General features: G+C 31.4%; 1 protein-coding gene across 4 annotated transcripts in view; it reads left to right on the top strand.

The window, feature by feature from the left end:
• LOC143250497 (cyclin-I-like) overlaps positions 1–10,850 on the top strand; it is a 62,688-nt gene extending 51,838 nt beyond the window's left edge. For all 4 annotated transcript variants that reach the window (XM_076501122.1, XM_076501121.1, XM_076501124.1 and 1 more), the window contains 2 exons: positions 4,916–5,029; positions 8,101–10,850. In XM_076501122.1, the coding sequence (XP_076357237.1) occupies positions 4,916–5,029; positions 8,101–8,196 (210 nt within the window). In that variant the 3' untranslated portion in view covers positions 8,197–10,850. The remainder of the gene's footprint in view (positions 1–4,915; positions 5,030–8,100) is intronic.
• The last annotated feature ends 4,550 nt before the right edge of the window (positions 10,851–15,400 follow it).

Below are 15,400 nucleotides of genomic sequence, written 5' to 3' on the forward strand. Positions count from 1 at the left end.
TTACTTGTTTTAAAACTCCTATTTGAAAGGTTTAATGATTTTTGAGACAAAGTTTGGAAAGGAAAATTAAAAATAAATTGTGATTGAAAAAAAAAAAAATTTGAAATTTATGCATCTTAAAAAAAAAAAGTTTCAAAGAACTTCTGTAAAGAGATAAAAGATGTATATTCCCATATCTTAATTTTGTTAGTGATATGGTAGAAAAATGGGGAAAATAAAAGAAAAACATTTACTTTAAAAAGTTTATTTATTCAGATAGTTTTACAGGTTATGCAAATGAAATGTGAAAACTGAGATAATAAATAGCATGTTTATACTTCACATAAAAATATGTTATGAGTGAACTCTTCAGTCCTAGTGCAGATACTAGCATATGAATTATTTTATTAGAAATGGGAATTAAATATAATATTGTATTTTTTGAAACTTCAAACTCTTAGGAAGATGTTTGAAATTTTAAACAATTTCATTCACTAGTTTTATTTTTTTAACAAAATACTACGAAAGTGATGTTAGCTAGCTGCCAAAAATCCTGGCAACTTGGTCTAATAGGGTTAATATAATACAATAAAATTTTAATTGTTACATTTTGGTCAGATCTATAACAAAAAAGTAAAAAACTGACCTAAAATGATTAGAAATTTAGTACCTATGTTTGGTTTTTGTTTATTTCCATTTGATTTTCCAGTGAAAGTTAAACCTAATTTGTTATTAAAATCTTAGTAATAACTAAAATAATTATTTATTTCAGATATGTACATAAGAACATAATCAAACCCAACAACAAAAATGCCCTATAACTATTATAATTTAATTGGCTTTCTAAAACATGTCTTAAAATAATTCCCTTAACTGTTCATCCCAAATTTTGCAAGAGCAACTTTAAATCTGAAGGCAAAATAATTAAAAATCTGTACTTAGAAGAAGGTGTAACATAACATTATCTGTTATTCGTTAAATTAAAACTGTATTTATGTTGATTATAAATGATATAATAATGAATATCAGAGAAAATTATTGGCAACTTGTGGAAGAAAAGATATGATAGTAGATTGTGGAAAGTGGGTTTGACTTTCTGGTTTGTTTCCCTAAATAAAGAAAATAAGGCTCTGAGAATTAAACTACTAATATCTGTACTGTAATAAGTAACTTATTTTGAACTTGAGAAATTGTAAAGAAGTAATACAAAATGTAACAAAGAGATTGAGAATTTATTTAATTATGTCTTTTTGAAATCGAGAAGTTAAAATGTGGATATAAAATTAATTTATTAACTGTTTTGTTGCCAAGTTTAAATTTGAAAGTACCTCTGACAACCTCATGACATGCACATTTATCCACAGTGAAAGAGTTAAAGTATTGTTGCTCTCTCAACTAAATTATCATTAACATTTTGAGAAAAGAATGTAGGCCTGCTAGCAGTTTTAGTAATTCATTAAACTAGTGGCAATCATTAGAATATCAACAAACCATCCATACCACTATTAAAAGGCTGTAGAGCTCTCTCTCTTCAACAAATATTGAATCATGGCAAATACTGTAATGTGCATTTGTACTTAGTGCTTTTAATTATCAATTAAAATATCTGCACATCAATCCCATGCTATATCTGTAGACTTTATGTTCCTAGTTGTGTTATCTAAAAAAGGACATTACAATGGCTGTGACAAATTTTAATAGACTTGTTAATGATTGATAATTTAAAGTAACAATATAGGATATAGCTGCTTTGTGGTGTTACATGTACTTAATAAAATTACATGTGATTATTTTTATGGCTATATCCTTTGCTTTATATGTCCCACAGCTGTAAGTATATGGACCTACAACTTTAAAGTCTGGGATTTGATTCTGTATTATGGACACAGCAGATAGCTTAATGTGGCTGTACTTATATAACACAATTACTATGTGACTTAATGGCATTCTTCTGGCAATACAAACAAGTAAAACTAATGCTTTAGAAAAATATATATGTAAAATTGACTGGTTTGGGTTGAGTAAATTTCATGTAGGGGAGCGAACAATGTTTCGACCTACTTTGGTCATTGTCAGGTTCACAAAGAAAGAAAGAGGTAACTAACAGATAGCTGACCACATGTTTAAAGGGGGTTGTGTAACTGGGTGTAGGAATGTAGAGAGTGTGCTTAGATATTGAATATATTTATTAATATAGGTATAAAGGTGTTCCTTTGTATTGGTTTATTTTGGGCTTGAATTGTATAAGTAAGGCTTCTTTAATTTTGCATTTGTTTATGGGTGTTTTCTATGGTTGTTTTTATTTGATTTGCAGTGTTTGAAAACGCGTGAAGGCGACTTTTTGTGTTCTTTGAATCTGGTTTCCATTTTTCTACTTCTTTCTCCAATATAGAAGTCGAAGCAGTTATCACATTGTATTTTATAATGTTGGTGTGGTGTTTGTCAGTGTAGTTTTTACACGGTATAAACCTTAGTTTTGTGTCTGGGTTTTGAATAAATTTGGTATTAACTGGAATGCCACATTTTGTTATTAGTTTTTGCCAAATGTTGGTTATTTTTCTGCTGATGTTGGGAATATACGGTATGCAGCAATATATGGTTTCGGGAATTTTTAATTCATAGGATATATTTACTTTTGTTAGTTGATTTTGCTTTTTGTCTAGGTATGTGCATATAATGTTTTCTACAGTTTGTCGAGGAAACTTATTGATGTTGATGAAGTATTGTTTTATTTTGTCTAATTCATCAATAATTTTATCTGGTGAGCATAGTTTTATGGCTGTGTTTATTTGGTTTCTTACTATATTGAGTTTTTGTTTTGTTTCATATGCTGAGTCCATTATGGGTGATTTTTTGGTGGATTTTTGTTTTAAATTGTGTATCGGTTCTTGTAATTTTGAGGTTAAGAAAGTATATTTGATTGCTTTCTTCCTGTTCATGTGTACATATGATGTATAGAGTTAATGTGATAGAAAAAATTAAGTGTGTATTCTGTATATGTGAATCCCGCAATTGTGTCATCTACATATCTGTACCAATATAGTGGTGGATGTAATACTGTGTTAATCGCTTGTGTTTCAATTTGTGTCATAAAAATGTTGGCTAGAACTGGTGAATACTGGGTTGCCCATGCTTAGGCCATTGGTTTGTATATAGTTGTGGTTGTTGAACATGAAATTTCTCTTCATTGTGGTGAATTCTATGAGGGTTGCTAATTGGTTGGTTGGAACATCTATTGATGGGTTAGGGTTTTGGATATAGAGTTCTAAGGCTATCTTGCAGGCTTCAGTGGTTGGGACTTCTGTAAAGAGGGATATAACATCGAAACTGGCCATTAAGGCTTTATGATTAAGTTGATTAAGATTAAACTTGAAATTAAAAGAGTCTTTGAATGAGCTGGCTGATGGTAAATACATAGCATGAACATTCTCCAAATATGTAACAAGATTGAAATTAAACGATTCATATGTGGACATTATTGGTCATAATGGACAGTCTGGTTTATGAGGTTTGGGGATGCTGTACATTTGTGGTGTGAGCGAGTTGGTCTTGCGTAGGTAGGAATAAAGTGTTTTTGAAATTTTGTGGCTTTTTCATTTTTAGTAGTATTTTGTTTAGTTGCATTTCACGTGTCTTTGTTGGACTTGTGTGTATTGGCTTAAATTTGTTTGTCTGATAGGATGTTCTTCATTTTTTGGATGTATTCGTTTGTGTTCATTATGACTATAGCGTTTCCTTTATCTGCTTTTAGAATTTTTATGTTTTTGTCTTCTTTTAGGTTTTTAATGGAATTAATGTCTCTTTTTGTAAGATTGTTTTTTAGCTTCCTGTTTTGTGAAATTATATATAGTCCAATATGGGACTATACATTCCTTGGGGCTCAGCACATGAAACAAAACAAAAATTCAACATACTAAGAAACCAAATAAACACAGCCATAAAACTATGCTCACCAAATAAAATTAACAATAAAACAATACTTCATCAACATCAATAAGTTTCCTCCACAAACTGTAAAAAACATTATATGCACATACCTAGACAAAAAGCAAAATCAACTAACCAAAGTAAATATATCCCACGAATTAAAAAATCACGAAACCATTTACTGCTGCATACCATATATTCCCAACATCAGCAGAAAAATAACCAACATTTGACAAAAACTAGTAACAAAATATGACATTCCAGTTAATACCAAATTTATTCAAAACCCAGACACAAAACTAAGGTTTATACCGTGTAAAAACTACACTGACAAACACCACACCAACATTATAAAATACAATGTGATAACTGCTTCGACTTCTATATTGGAGAAAGAAGTAGAAAAATGGAAACCAGATTCAAAGAACACAAAAAGTCGCCTTCACGCGGTTTTCAAACGCTGCAAATCAAATAAAAGCAACATAACCATAGAAAACACCCAAATACTAAATAAAGAAACAAACAAACAAACAAATGCAAAATTAAAGAAGCCTTACTTATACAACAACTCAAGCCCAAAATAAACCAATACAAAGGAACACCTTTATACCTATATTAATAAATATAATCCAACATCTGAGCATGCCTTCTACATTCCTACACTCAATTACACAACTGCCTTCAAATATGTGGTCAGCTATTGGTCAGTTAACTCTTTCTTTCTTTGTGAACCTGACAATGACCGAAGAAGGTCGAAATGTTGTTCACTCCTCTGTATATTAAAAAAAAAAATTCTCAACCCAAACCAGCTGTTTTTACATATATTTCTCTCTACAAGTGGGTTTTCTCATCATCACTGATTAATGCTTTAGAAACATTGTCACTTAAAATAATACAATAAATATGTTAAATTATTTTTCTTTCTTGTGTGTTTGTGTTTTAATTTAAAAATTTTAATTCTTTATGGTGTATTTTTCCTCTATTTACAAATAGTACGTGTTCTTTGTAGGTTGAGAAAATGGAGATTATACGCTGTCGAGAATTACTCACCCAAATTTTAACTCCTCTTTACTGCCATGACCATTTTGTTGGTATTAGACAAAGTCAGCCTGCAAAATGCAAGGTGCGTAGAATACATTTTTGGTTACATTTTTAAGTGCAATCTGTGTATTCTCATTTATTTTTCATATCATTTCAGACTTCCAGTTTCTAATTATCAAAGTTACCAAGGGATTTTGTGGAGAAATTTATAATGAAGAATTTAGTTCTAACAATTAATCTTAGTTTTCTTTGTGTATTGTTAGTTGGATAGTTTAATTATGTAATAAACTTGATATTTAATCAGAAATATAACCTTTACTAATGGTTTGCATACACTGTTTTTATGCACACAGTGTTTGTATGTCAAGTGATGACAGCATCAGTTTGTTGATGTTCTACAAACAGTATAGAAATTAATTTTGATGAAATTGTATGATTGTTAATGTTGCAGAGATAGTGTAGGAATTAATCTTGACAAAAGTGTGAGATTGTTGATATTACATGGGCAGTGTAGGAGTTAACTTTGATCTGAATATTACATTATTAGTGTTTCACAACTTATGTAGAAATCAATTTTGATGAAAGCATGATTGTTTCTCTCCCACAGATGACAGTGTTGATACAAACTAGCAGATCTCAAACTAGGATTTTATTAACTTCTTATAATAAAGTGAAAACTAACATGACGTAATAGATGTTATTTTTTTAAAGGATGGTAGTAAGATGAGTTTATAAGAAATATTAAAAGATTTTTTGTTTCACTTCCTTTCAGTGAGTGATCAAAAACTGTGTATTTGTCCACTAATGGTAATGGATAGAACTACAATAACAAAGAAGATAACACTATGCCACAAACGTTTTACTTTTTCTTGTTCCTGGGCAGAAAGTGTTATTTCCCAATTGCTAATGCCTAAGTAAATGGAAAAAAGACCTATTTTTCTCTTTAGACTTTGGTTTTGTGACCTGAGCTCCCTGTACCCACTCTGCTAAATACATGAAAGTGATTTACATTAGTTGCAAATCTCAAAACTACTCACTTCTAAACATTTTTATATAACTTTAGTACAAATACATGTAAATCTTGATTCATATGTTGCTTTATTCAAACCTTCTGTGAATGAAAATGTGCAAATTTGCCTGTTTTTTACATACAAAATAGGTTAATTTCTAAGTTTCATTATCCAGGTCACAGAAGCTGAGTTTGAAGGGAATAATGGCTATTTTCTGTACTTTTACAGCATAAGCAGTTAGGAAATAACACATACTATACAGGGACAAAGTATGTGTTACATAGTGTAATGTGAAGTTGGATGTACAGAACCAAATTAACAAATTTTTGAAAAAAGTAGTTTTTATTTGTGTCTATAGCCATTTAATTTATCCCATTTGTCTCTTTTTACTTAAGCAGTTTTAGTTGACATTTTAATTATTCAGAAATATATTATTTAATTAGAAATCTTTAAGAATGCACATGTTCTGCCTTCTATATGCAAACATATTTTTCATGCTACAAGCCTTGAACTCCTACATACCCCATAACCAACGTGGTTTAGCTGTATCCAGATCCTCGGTGCAGATTCCTGTACATGGTGATGAGACCTCTCAGGGAAGGTTCTTTCAGTTTACCTCTTCTGGGATCTAAACATCCACCCACATGTTTGCCATGTGTGGCAATCCATGAAGGGGAGGAGAGGATTATGGTGGTTGAAGGGTCCAACCCTAACACACCACTTTGGCCTTGAATTCCTTGAGTCAATTGGCTGGTCCACTTGGCTAGGGTCAACCAAGTACCAGTGTTGGATGTTCTCAACAGGTGTTATGGACATTGTATCTGATGCTGGTGTTTAGGTACAGTGCTAATGAAACTCTGGCATTACTGCAGTGTCCTTGTTTGGCATTGTAGTACATTTCCTCCTAGGGCTTCATTGTGGGTGGGGTCAGTGGCCACCGAAATTTCCCATTCTTTATTATGGATACTCCAATTAAAAATCTTAATAAAATAGTGAAAAAACAGTCTATAGGTAAACAACCACATCTTTGAAGATTCTGAGCAGCAATCCTCACCATCTGTACCACCTTTTGTACCTCATTTTCTTATATTTCATTCACTTTCAAGACAAACCTTTAGGGGAAATGTTCAATTTGAAATTATAAAATGGCCATAACATCAAATAATTCAGAACCAGGACTGGAAAGGCCAACTTCAGGTGGCTGATGGTGGTTTTTGTACTTACCTGTTAGTCTTTCCTGGCAGGTTTTGATAATTACAGTTATGCTATAGAAAGTCCTTTACAACTTGTATTACTGTAGTTTTTCTCTTAATGCTGTAGACTAGATATAAATATAGGTTTTATGCTTTTTTAACTTTGTTTTATTTAACCTTAATTTCCTTTTATAAATTTCCTAATTTTACTTTAATTTTAACTTTTTACCGGATATTTGGTGCAGATAGCCTAGCTGCTTTGTGCCATAAAACACCAAATCAACCAACCAACTAACATTTTTTTTCCCATCTTCCTCTATATCTCTGATAATTCTATCCATTTCTCCAACCTCTGTCTTACCTTTACAGCTCTCCTACATTACTTGTCAAGTATGCACTTCCTTTCTGAGGCAGTTCATCAGTTCTGTGAGGGTTTTATATAGGAAAACGCATTCCGTTATTCCTCTTCCTTGTATGCTTTTACATGCTATAGCACGTGGGGATAGACAGGAGTATTGGCTATTGGTGAGTAAAAAAAAAAGTAAAAAAAATAAAGCATAGAGAAAGCAGCATTAATCAAAATGAGTTATATATATGAGAAAAAATTAAAAAATCTGTGTTTTTCTTTTGTGCCTAATCTCAGAATTTGTTAGAATCAAATTGAGGGAGTCATATACATCAAGAGTGTGTTGCACTCCTATTGATGGAGGATTGTCATGTGATTTACCTGTGAGATGCAGCTGAACCACATTGATCAGTAGTACATGGGAGTTAAAAGTTTTTTGCCTATAGAGGGCAACACTGAATAATAATAGGTGCATATGCCAGTAGAGGTAAGTAATTATTGAAAATATATTTTCATTATAGGAAGATAACTCCTGTATACGTTTTGTCTACACCTAGTGCTTTTTTAGTTGTACTATCAAGTAAGAACACTTTGTCTTTCGTAGATGGAGCAGGCTGATGTGGAAGAAATCTATGACAGCATCAAACATCTCTATGGAGATGAGGGAATGTTTTTTATTGGTGCAGTTAGAGAACAGTGAATTCTTCGATCCACAGAGTAATGCTAAAATTAACCTTCACATAACTAGTTTAATTCTGTAGATCTCTAGCTATATTTTTCAACAGCTGTCAACATTTGTTTTGTCACAAAAATCTTCTCTAAAAGTTTTTTCTTTCTGTATAGGAATTATCTAGATACCTTCTGATGGATGCGTCTAGCTATCTGTGACTCTTTAAAACTAATACTGAAAGTTTTATTATAATTTCACCTCGAAATTAGCACTTAGAGTTGGTAAACTACTCCTTCACAGCCCAGCAGCAATATATTGCTTGTTCTACTTTTCCTTTCATAAAAATTGTATTTCCTAAAAGACATTAATTCTGAAACAGACATTTTAAATAGCCTTGATTTGGGTGGGTGAAGAATTTATAATGAAATAAAATACTACACGACTTAGTTGTTTACTATGCCATTATGAACACACTTAACCATAGACTTGACAGCTAGTCTTACAAACTGCCCAGATTCCATGACTCAAGATTTATTAGTATTTATCTCCTTTTCTAATAACTGTTGGTATAATCAAGTTTATATTAAGTATTTGACTAATTTTGGGATTTTTGCACAGCTCTGTCGTTTATTTTCATCTGTTTCATTCAAATAGACTTATCCATTTTTTGATTAGCAGTCAAATACAATCACAAACCTAATGATGTTGAGCACTTTCTGCATATAAATAGTATTTATTTTACTCTATTTATTTACAAATATTACACCATGTACATCCATTTAATTATCATTGAATGTTTTCATAAAGTTACTACTTCAGTAAAATAAACAAACAGGGAAACTAATGTAATTAATTTACATTTTTATGTAGCTTACAAAAAAAACATACATGAAGACATACAGTCAGACTGAAAGTTAAGGAATTTACAATAAACATGACAAGGAAAAGGAACTTTGTGACATGGATTGTGAAAAAGAAAAATAATCCCAGCTTTCAGACAACATGTATGATTTTATTAGTTTTAGAAATTTGTAAGTTGTAAACAAAAACATAGTTGGGTAAATTCAACAATCTAATTTTAAAAAAATTCCTGGTTTTAAACGATTTCAGTGAGAAATAAGCAATAAAGACAATAGTAGCTTTGTTTTGAATGTTAATTTTATTTATGTAGGAGGAAAGTTTTTTTTTAGTACTCCCCAAGCAAAAATTACTATTGGAGGGTGAAAATTAGAATTAGCAGTTTGGAGTTTCTAATATTTTATGCAAACTAAATTTTAATAAGATTTATTTCACAAAAATTTCAATAAACATTTAGAAAATTTGAAGTTGTCATATGTTCTCATGAAAAGCAAGATATTGGGCTGGAAAGTGTGAAAGAATTTTTCATATACTTAACATTCAGAATCCTGTGATTAAAGCACTACCAAACAATTATTTAATCACAAAAAATAATGAAACAAAATTTGTTTAAATGTATCTTTATAGCTGTATTTTCACTAGTCGTATTTATATTCTTTTTTGGTGAAAGATGGAAGAAATTTTAAAAATATTAGCTTACATCTGTAATATAGAAATTTTAATATAATTTAACATTCCAAATACAAAACTTCTTGATGGAGTGTTCAGTCTAGATGTTTTAGGATGTATAATACCAGATGTTTGAGTGATTCACCATCTTTAGGATTATTTACACTCACCAGTAGTAATTGAATTAAATTAATAGTACTTAAATCACCAGAAGGCTAAGAAAGGTTCATTTTGTTTTATAAAATGTTAAACCTGAGGGAATCTTTGGAGAGTTTAGGTATACAACAAAGGAACTTAAATTGAAATATTATATTTGATCTAGAAATGTTACACTTGTGTTCATTTCTAACTATCTTAAAATTAAATAATCGAATGAGAAATATTTTGACTTAGCATTACTTGTTCAATGTTTGTTCTTTGGGTTGCTATAAAATTATCTTGCACATCAAGATTGTTTGTTGAATTAGTTATGAAGATGATATTAGAGTAAATAGTTTTATATGTAAAGAGTGGCACAATGGCAGAATCTATAGCAACAGACTTAAAAGTTGTTTGTACTTGTGCTGTTTTTGTTGTTTGTTGTAATATTTTAGAATAGTATTAATTTATGTATGCAATGGATAGTTGAAGTCTGTACTGCACAGAATAGACTTTTATCACTTTTATAACTTAACCTTGTACAAATGTAAAAAAATGATCTGTAAGATGTATAAAAAAAAATGTAAAAAAAAACAAACTTGTATAATGCACAAAGTGAACAGTTTTGTTTTTCATGTTTAAACTTTTGTTTCTAAGTAGCAGTTTTTAATATAAGTGTACCAAAGACAACAATCATTGATTTCTTTAAGTGTCAAGGTTTTCTGTTGTTTTTGAACAAATTGAGTTAGTAAATATTGCTGTGTATTTGATCTTTGAAAATGTGGTGTATGTTGTTGTTTTAAGATTGACTGCACAAGTCTTTTTAAATAACGTACATTTACTGTCTGACTGAATGTATCGTTTAAGTCAGAAATTGTGGCCAGTAATTTGTGTATGTTGTAGCTATATTATTCATTCCACCTGTGTCTGTAACGAGTGTAGTTATGAAAAGCTGACTTGGCATTAGTTAAAGCTTCATCTGAAGCCGGTTATAAATAAACTTGTCTGTTTTACAAAAATATCGATTGACTGAAGCAGTTTTTGATGACTATACAACTTTAATTTGAAAAAAAACAAAGCATGAAAACAACGAAGATTTTGTTGCTAGTCGCCATAGCAGGAAATTCTACTTATTATAAAGGACTTGTACAAAATTTTCTTACTGCATGATTTTCAACAACTTTTGCTAACCCAACATTAAAATCTTGTTAAAGAAAATTTTACTTCTCAGTAAAGTGGTTTCTTATATGCTATTCAACATTTAACTTTAAAAATACATATATAAATCTGGCTTTTAAACTGAGATGTTTGCTTTGCTTTATTTTTAAAAAAAGTGATTTCTAACCCACGTACTTCAATTTAATAATGGACGAATTAGCTTCAATTTTATTCGTAGATAATTCAAACAAATGACACCCAAAACCTGCATATTACTCTGTGTTGTACAGTTGGTTTAGTTACAAGTCATGCATATACGACTATAGATATAACATTTGATTTACTGACAAGACCTGCATGCAAACTATAAACGTAACATTCTTTTTTATTAGCAAGATTTGTACAGAACCATTAGTGTAACCTCTGGGTTATTGACAAGACCTCCATCAGACTATAAAAGTAACAGTTTATTGAGGAGGCCTGTATGTGACCAGACGTGTAACAAAGCAGCTTAGCTGGCTAATGTGATCAGATTTCTTAATCACCTCGTCTTTGCACAGGAAATTAATTTACTTCTAGCTCGGAAAGTGTAATGGAACACTTCTAATATTCATTAGTACAGGTTTTAACGATGAACAATACTGCTGCTAGTTTTGCTTGCTTATATGCGAGACATTTTGCTTAATACCAGAAATTAAGATTAACTAGTTTACCACAACATTTTTTTAAATTTTTACCGACGTATAATACTAAAAACTGTACGTTATCTTAACAGCTTTCATTATTAACCGATAAAAAAAGAAAAGAGGTTGGTGACATTTCAGATTTGATGGCCGCTTTTTAAAATTTATAGATAACAATAACCAGTTTGAGCTTTATACAAACTAATTAGCTTCCTCGATAATAGAATTAGACGATTAGTAAAAATTGCTACAAAATAAACATCAGATTCATTCATCGATAACATTCAACTAATCCATTTTGACTATATGGCTAAAAAGGTATAACGCTAAAAACGGGGTTTCGATACTCGCGGGTGGTATTTTTGCTCTGGATAGATGGAATGAGTGAAAACTAATAATCACAAGCCTTAATTTCGATTATTTTCATGAGCCGTGACTCTAGTCAATTAAACACGTTTAAATTAATCGAAAAAATTATACGAGCAATATATCAGTTACAGGATAATTGGAATCATTCGAAATGTACACAATTTTCTTTCTCGACAAGTAGTATCAATCTTGTTGGCAAACATCATAACTTTGATACTTCTCTTCATTTAATGAACCTTAACTCGGTTTCAGGCTATTTTAAATCGTAAAACGTACCATAATAATTTGGGGCCTTGTTCATGAAATGAACTGTTTAGCAAAGCCAATTTCATAAGCATTTCATTCTGATGCTTCCACATGTTTATGATAGTCACAAGAATAAAAAACACGGTTGACCGGTAATTACAATAATTCTGCTACCATACTATTTCCAAATGAAGATCAAGATTAAACATTACATAGATACATTCATCAGCCTCATTTTAGTGACATGTAAAAGAGGATCAAGCTACAACTTCATGTGGTTATGAAACTCATCTTTAGCTTAGACGAGATAAACAGAAAATATAAAAAAATCTAAAGCTGCAGTTCCATATCTGGATGGTGTAAGAATCTTCCCAGAAACCAAGCTGATGAAGTACTGGAATATCAATAACGCTGAGCAACAGATAACATCCATGAAATGTGAATTAATGCCTTTATAAAATTCTTATCCAAATCCATGAAGGATCACTTTTGTTCTAAATTCCATCAAATCCTTGAATGACTATATTCCAGAGAAGACTGTAGCTTACATCTTGGACTGAACTGATGCTAGTTTCGTTATTCAGTGGTTGTTGTGGTGGAAGGGAAACCTGGATCAGTACTTCTGAATAAATAGATTATAAATGGAGAGGCTGACAAGGTAATAAGAATGCTTTGACAGTATCTTTAGATCTAGAAGATACTTAAAAAAGGGTCCAGCTACCCACTTGTGTTGATAAAATGCAACAAAAATGGGTCGCAGCTGCACTAAGTACTAGAAGATACATCGTGAAGAATGGAAGCTAGCAATAAGGCTATATCATTATTATATACAGGTATATCTCAATGATTAATCGCCACTCATGCCATACGTTCTTGAAATTAGCCCCATGGATCTAGCTAATCTAGTTTAAGTTACTACATTTTGGATTATGCCTTATCGATAATCGGATGAGTGCTATGCACTTAGGTAAGACTGAGCAAATACAAAACACCTCTTCAAGACATCACGAGACCGTTATAAATCACTAATCATAGTAGCGTTTCAGAACACTAATTGTGTTTACAGGAATAATTCGTAACTTGGGCATTTCATTTCATCATCGAGCCACGAATTTTGCAGTGTAAAGACCATGAAGTTCATCATCGGACACTATCCTTTTCAGTTGGGACGTTCAAAGCCTATAACGACTATGCAGACAACTTACCTAACTGTTCTCTAATCATCACAGTAAATTATATTTCATTCCTACGTGTTGACAGTTTTTAGTTTTCTAATTATCATTTATGGTAATAATTCGTTTTTGTTTATCTGCAGTTACTCTCCTATAACTGTCATTGCTTTCCACTCTTTATTTCCGATAGTTCTCTGATTGTCATTGTTAACTACTCTAGCCACGATATATTTATATTTTTCTGTATTGTTACCCATTTTATTTATAATAAGTTTCTTGTAATTGTTACCGTTATTATTTACAAAAGCCATTCACTAATTGTTTTAGTTAGTCATACATTATTATTCAGGAATAATTGCATTTGTTCAAAAATAGATATCATTGGTAATTATGTTTTGTTCCGTGCATGATAAAAATTGATATGGTTTAAATGTTAATAAGACTGAATTTCATTGTAACGACCAAGTATAGTTGTATGATACATACCACAAGGGAAGGGAATATATTAATAAACACTGCAGTTGTTACTGTAGATGCGTGAATCTGGAGTATTTACAATAACGCATTTAGTTTTCATTGCTATTCGCGTTTCTTTACTCTGTATTGTATTCTCTAATTATCATTGTTAACCATATTATGTTCTCGTGTGTTTACAGCAGTTCTTATATAACTGTCATTGCTAATGATGTTTCGTTCTTACACACTTGTAACAACTATTATCTAATTACCGTTTTATATCCTTCATTCTAGGAACTTAAAAAGCATCTTATATTGTCACTGATAATTATATTATGTGGCTGTTTTATAGTAGTTTATCTCTATTGGTTATTGTTAATGTTTAGTTCTAGAATATTTACAGTAGCTCGTTTGTTTATTTTTGAATTTCGCGCAAAGCTACAGGAGGGCTATCTGCGCTAGCCGTCCCTAATTGGGCTACTCTTTTACCAACGAATAATGGGATTTATCGTAACTTTATAACGCCCCCACGGCTGAAAAGATGAGCATGTTTGGCGTAACGAGGATACGAACCTGGGACTCTCAGATTGTGAATCAAGCACCCAAACCACCTGGGTCAAGAAGAGCTAATAGATGAATTGTCTGGAGCTTCTTCTCAATCTACTACTCTAGAACAACAGACCTACTGCTCTTTAGAGTATCAGATGTTTAGGATGTTTCAGTCTGGTATTGTCAAAGGTCTACAGAAGAAAGGTCTTGGTCAATTCTCTCCCAACATTTAAGGGCAGAGCTAGGGAAGTCTGAGCCAATTGTATCAGACAGGTCCCTTTCTGGAATGAACAGGCTGAGGGGCATACAGTGCAATATCTGGTGCTAAAACTGTATGGTTTAATTCTTGAATTAATCACATATTTTAATGAAGAAAAAATAGCTAAGATTGATTATCTGATTGTTTATGGCAAGCCAGCTGAGGAAGCATCAGATTCATAGATGAGATGTGACTGTTGGCCAAGCTGCTACAAATGGCCTCCTAACCAGCTTACCTGTATTTAAACTTATATTCAGCTAAGACGATGATTAATGCCTAGAACATCATTAATTTGTAAAATTGGAGATTAAGAGTTTGAAAATTTGTCTGAATTGGTGATTCTACACTTGATTCATTAGCAAATTGGTGTAATTGTAAGGTACAATATGTGCACTGCACGATTTCATTTTAAGGTAGAACAGATTTGTGATTGTAAAGTTAATGCGACTTGAAATGACAACAAAATTTCACAAGAGATATCCAAATGTTATTAGATTATAGTTGTTTGATTAACACAGATTAAGACGGCTGGTACCAGAAGATATAATGTTTAAAGCACAGACAGTTCAAAATGGTCTTTGCTTTCAAAAATAATGATTTTTCCTAGGTAAAACAACAAAGATGTATTACAAGAATCACTCAATTGATTTATCAAAGTGGCAAAAACTCCAAAGAAC

Source organism: Tachypleus tridentatus, chromosome 5 (genome assembly GCF_004210375.1).
Source record: "Tachypleus tridentatus isolate NWPU-2018 chromosome 5, ASM421037v1, whole genome shotgun sequence".
NCBI classification, from domain to species: Eukaryota; Metazoa; Arthropoda; class Merostomata; order Xiphosura; family Limulidae; genus Tachypleus; species Tachypleus tridentatus.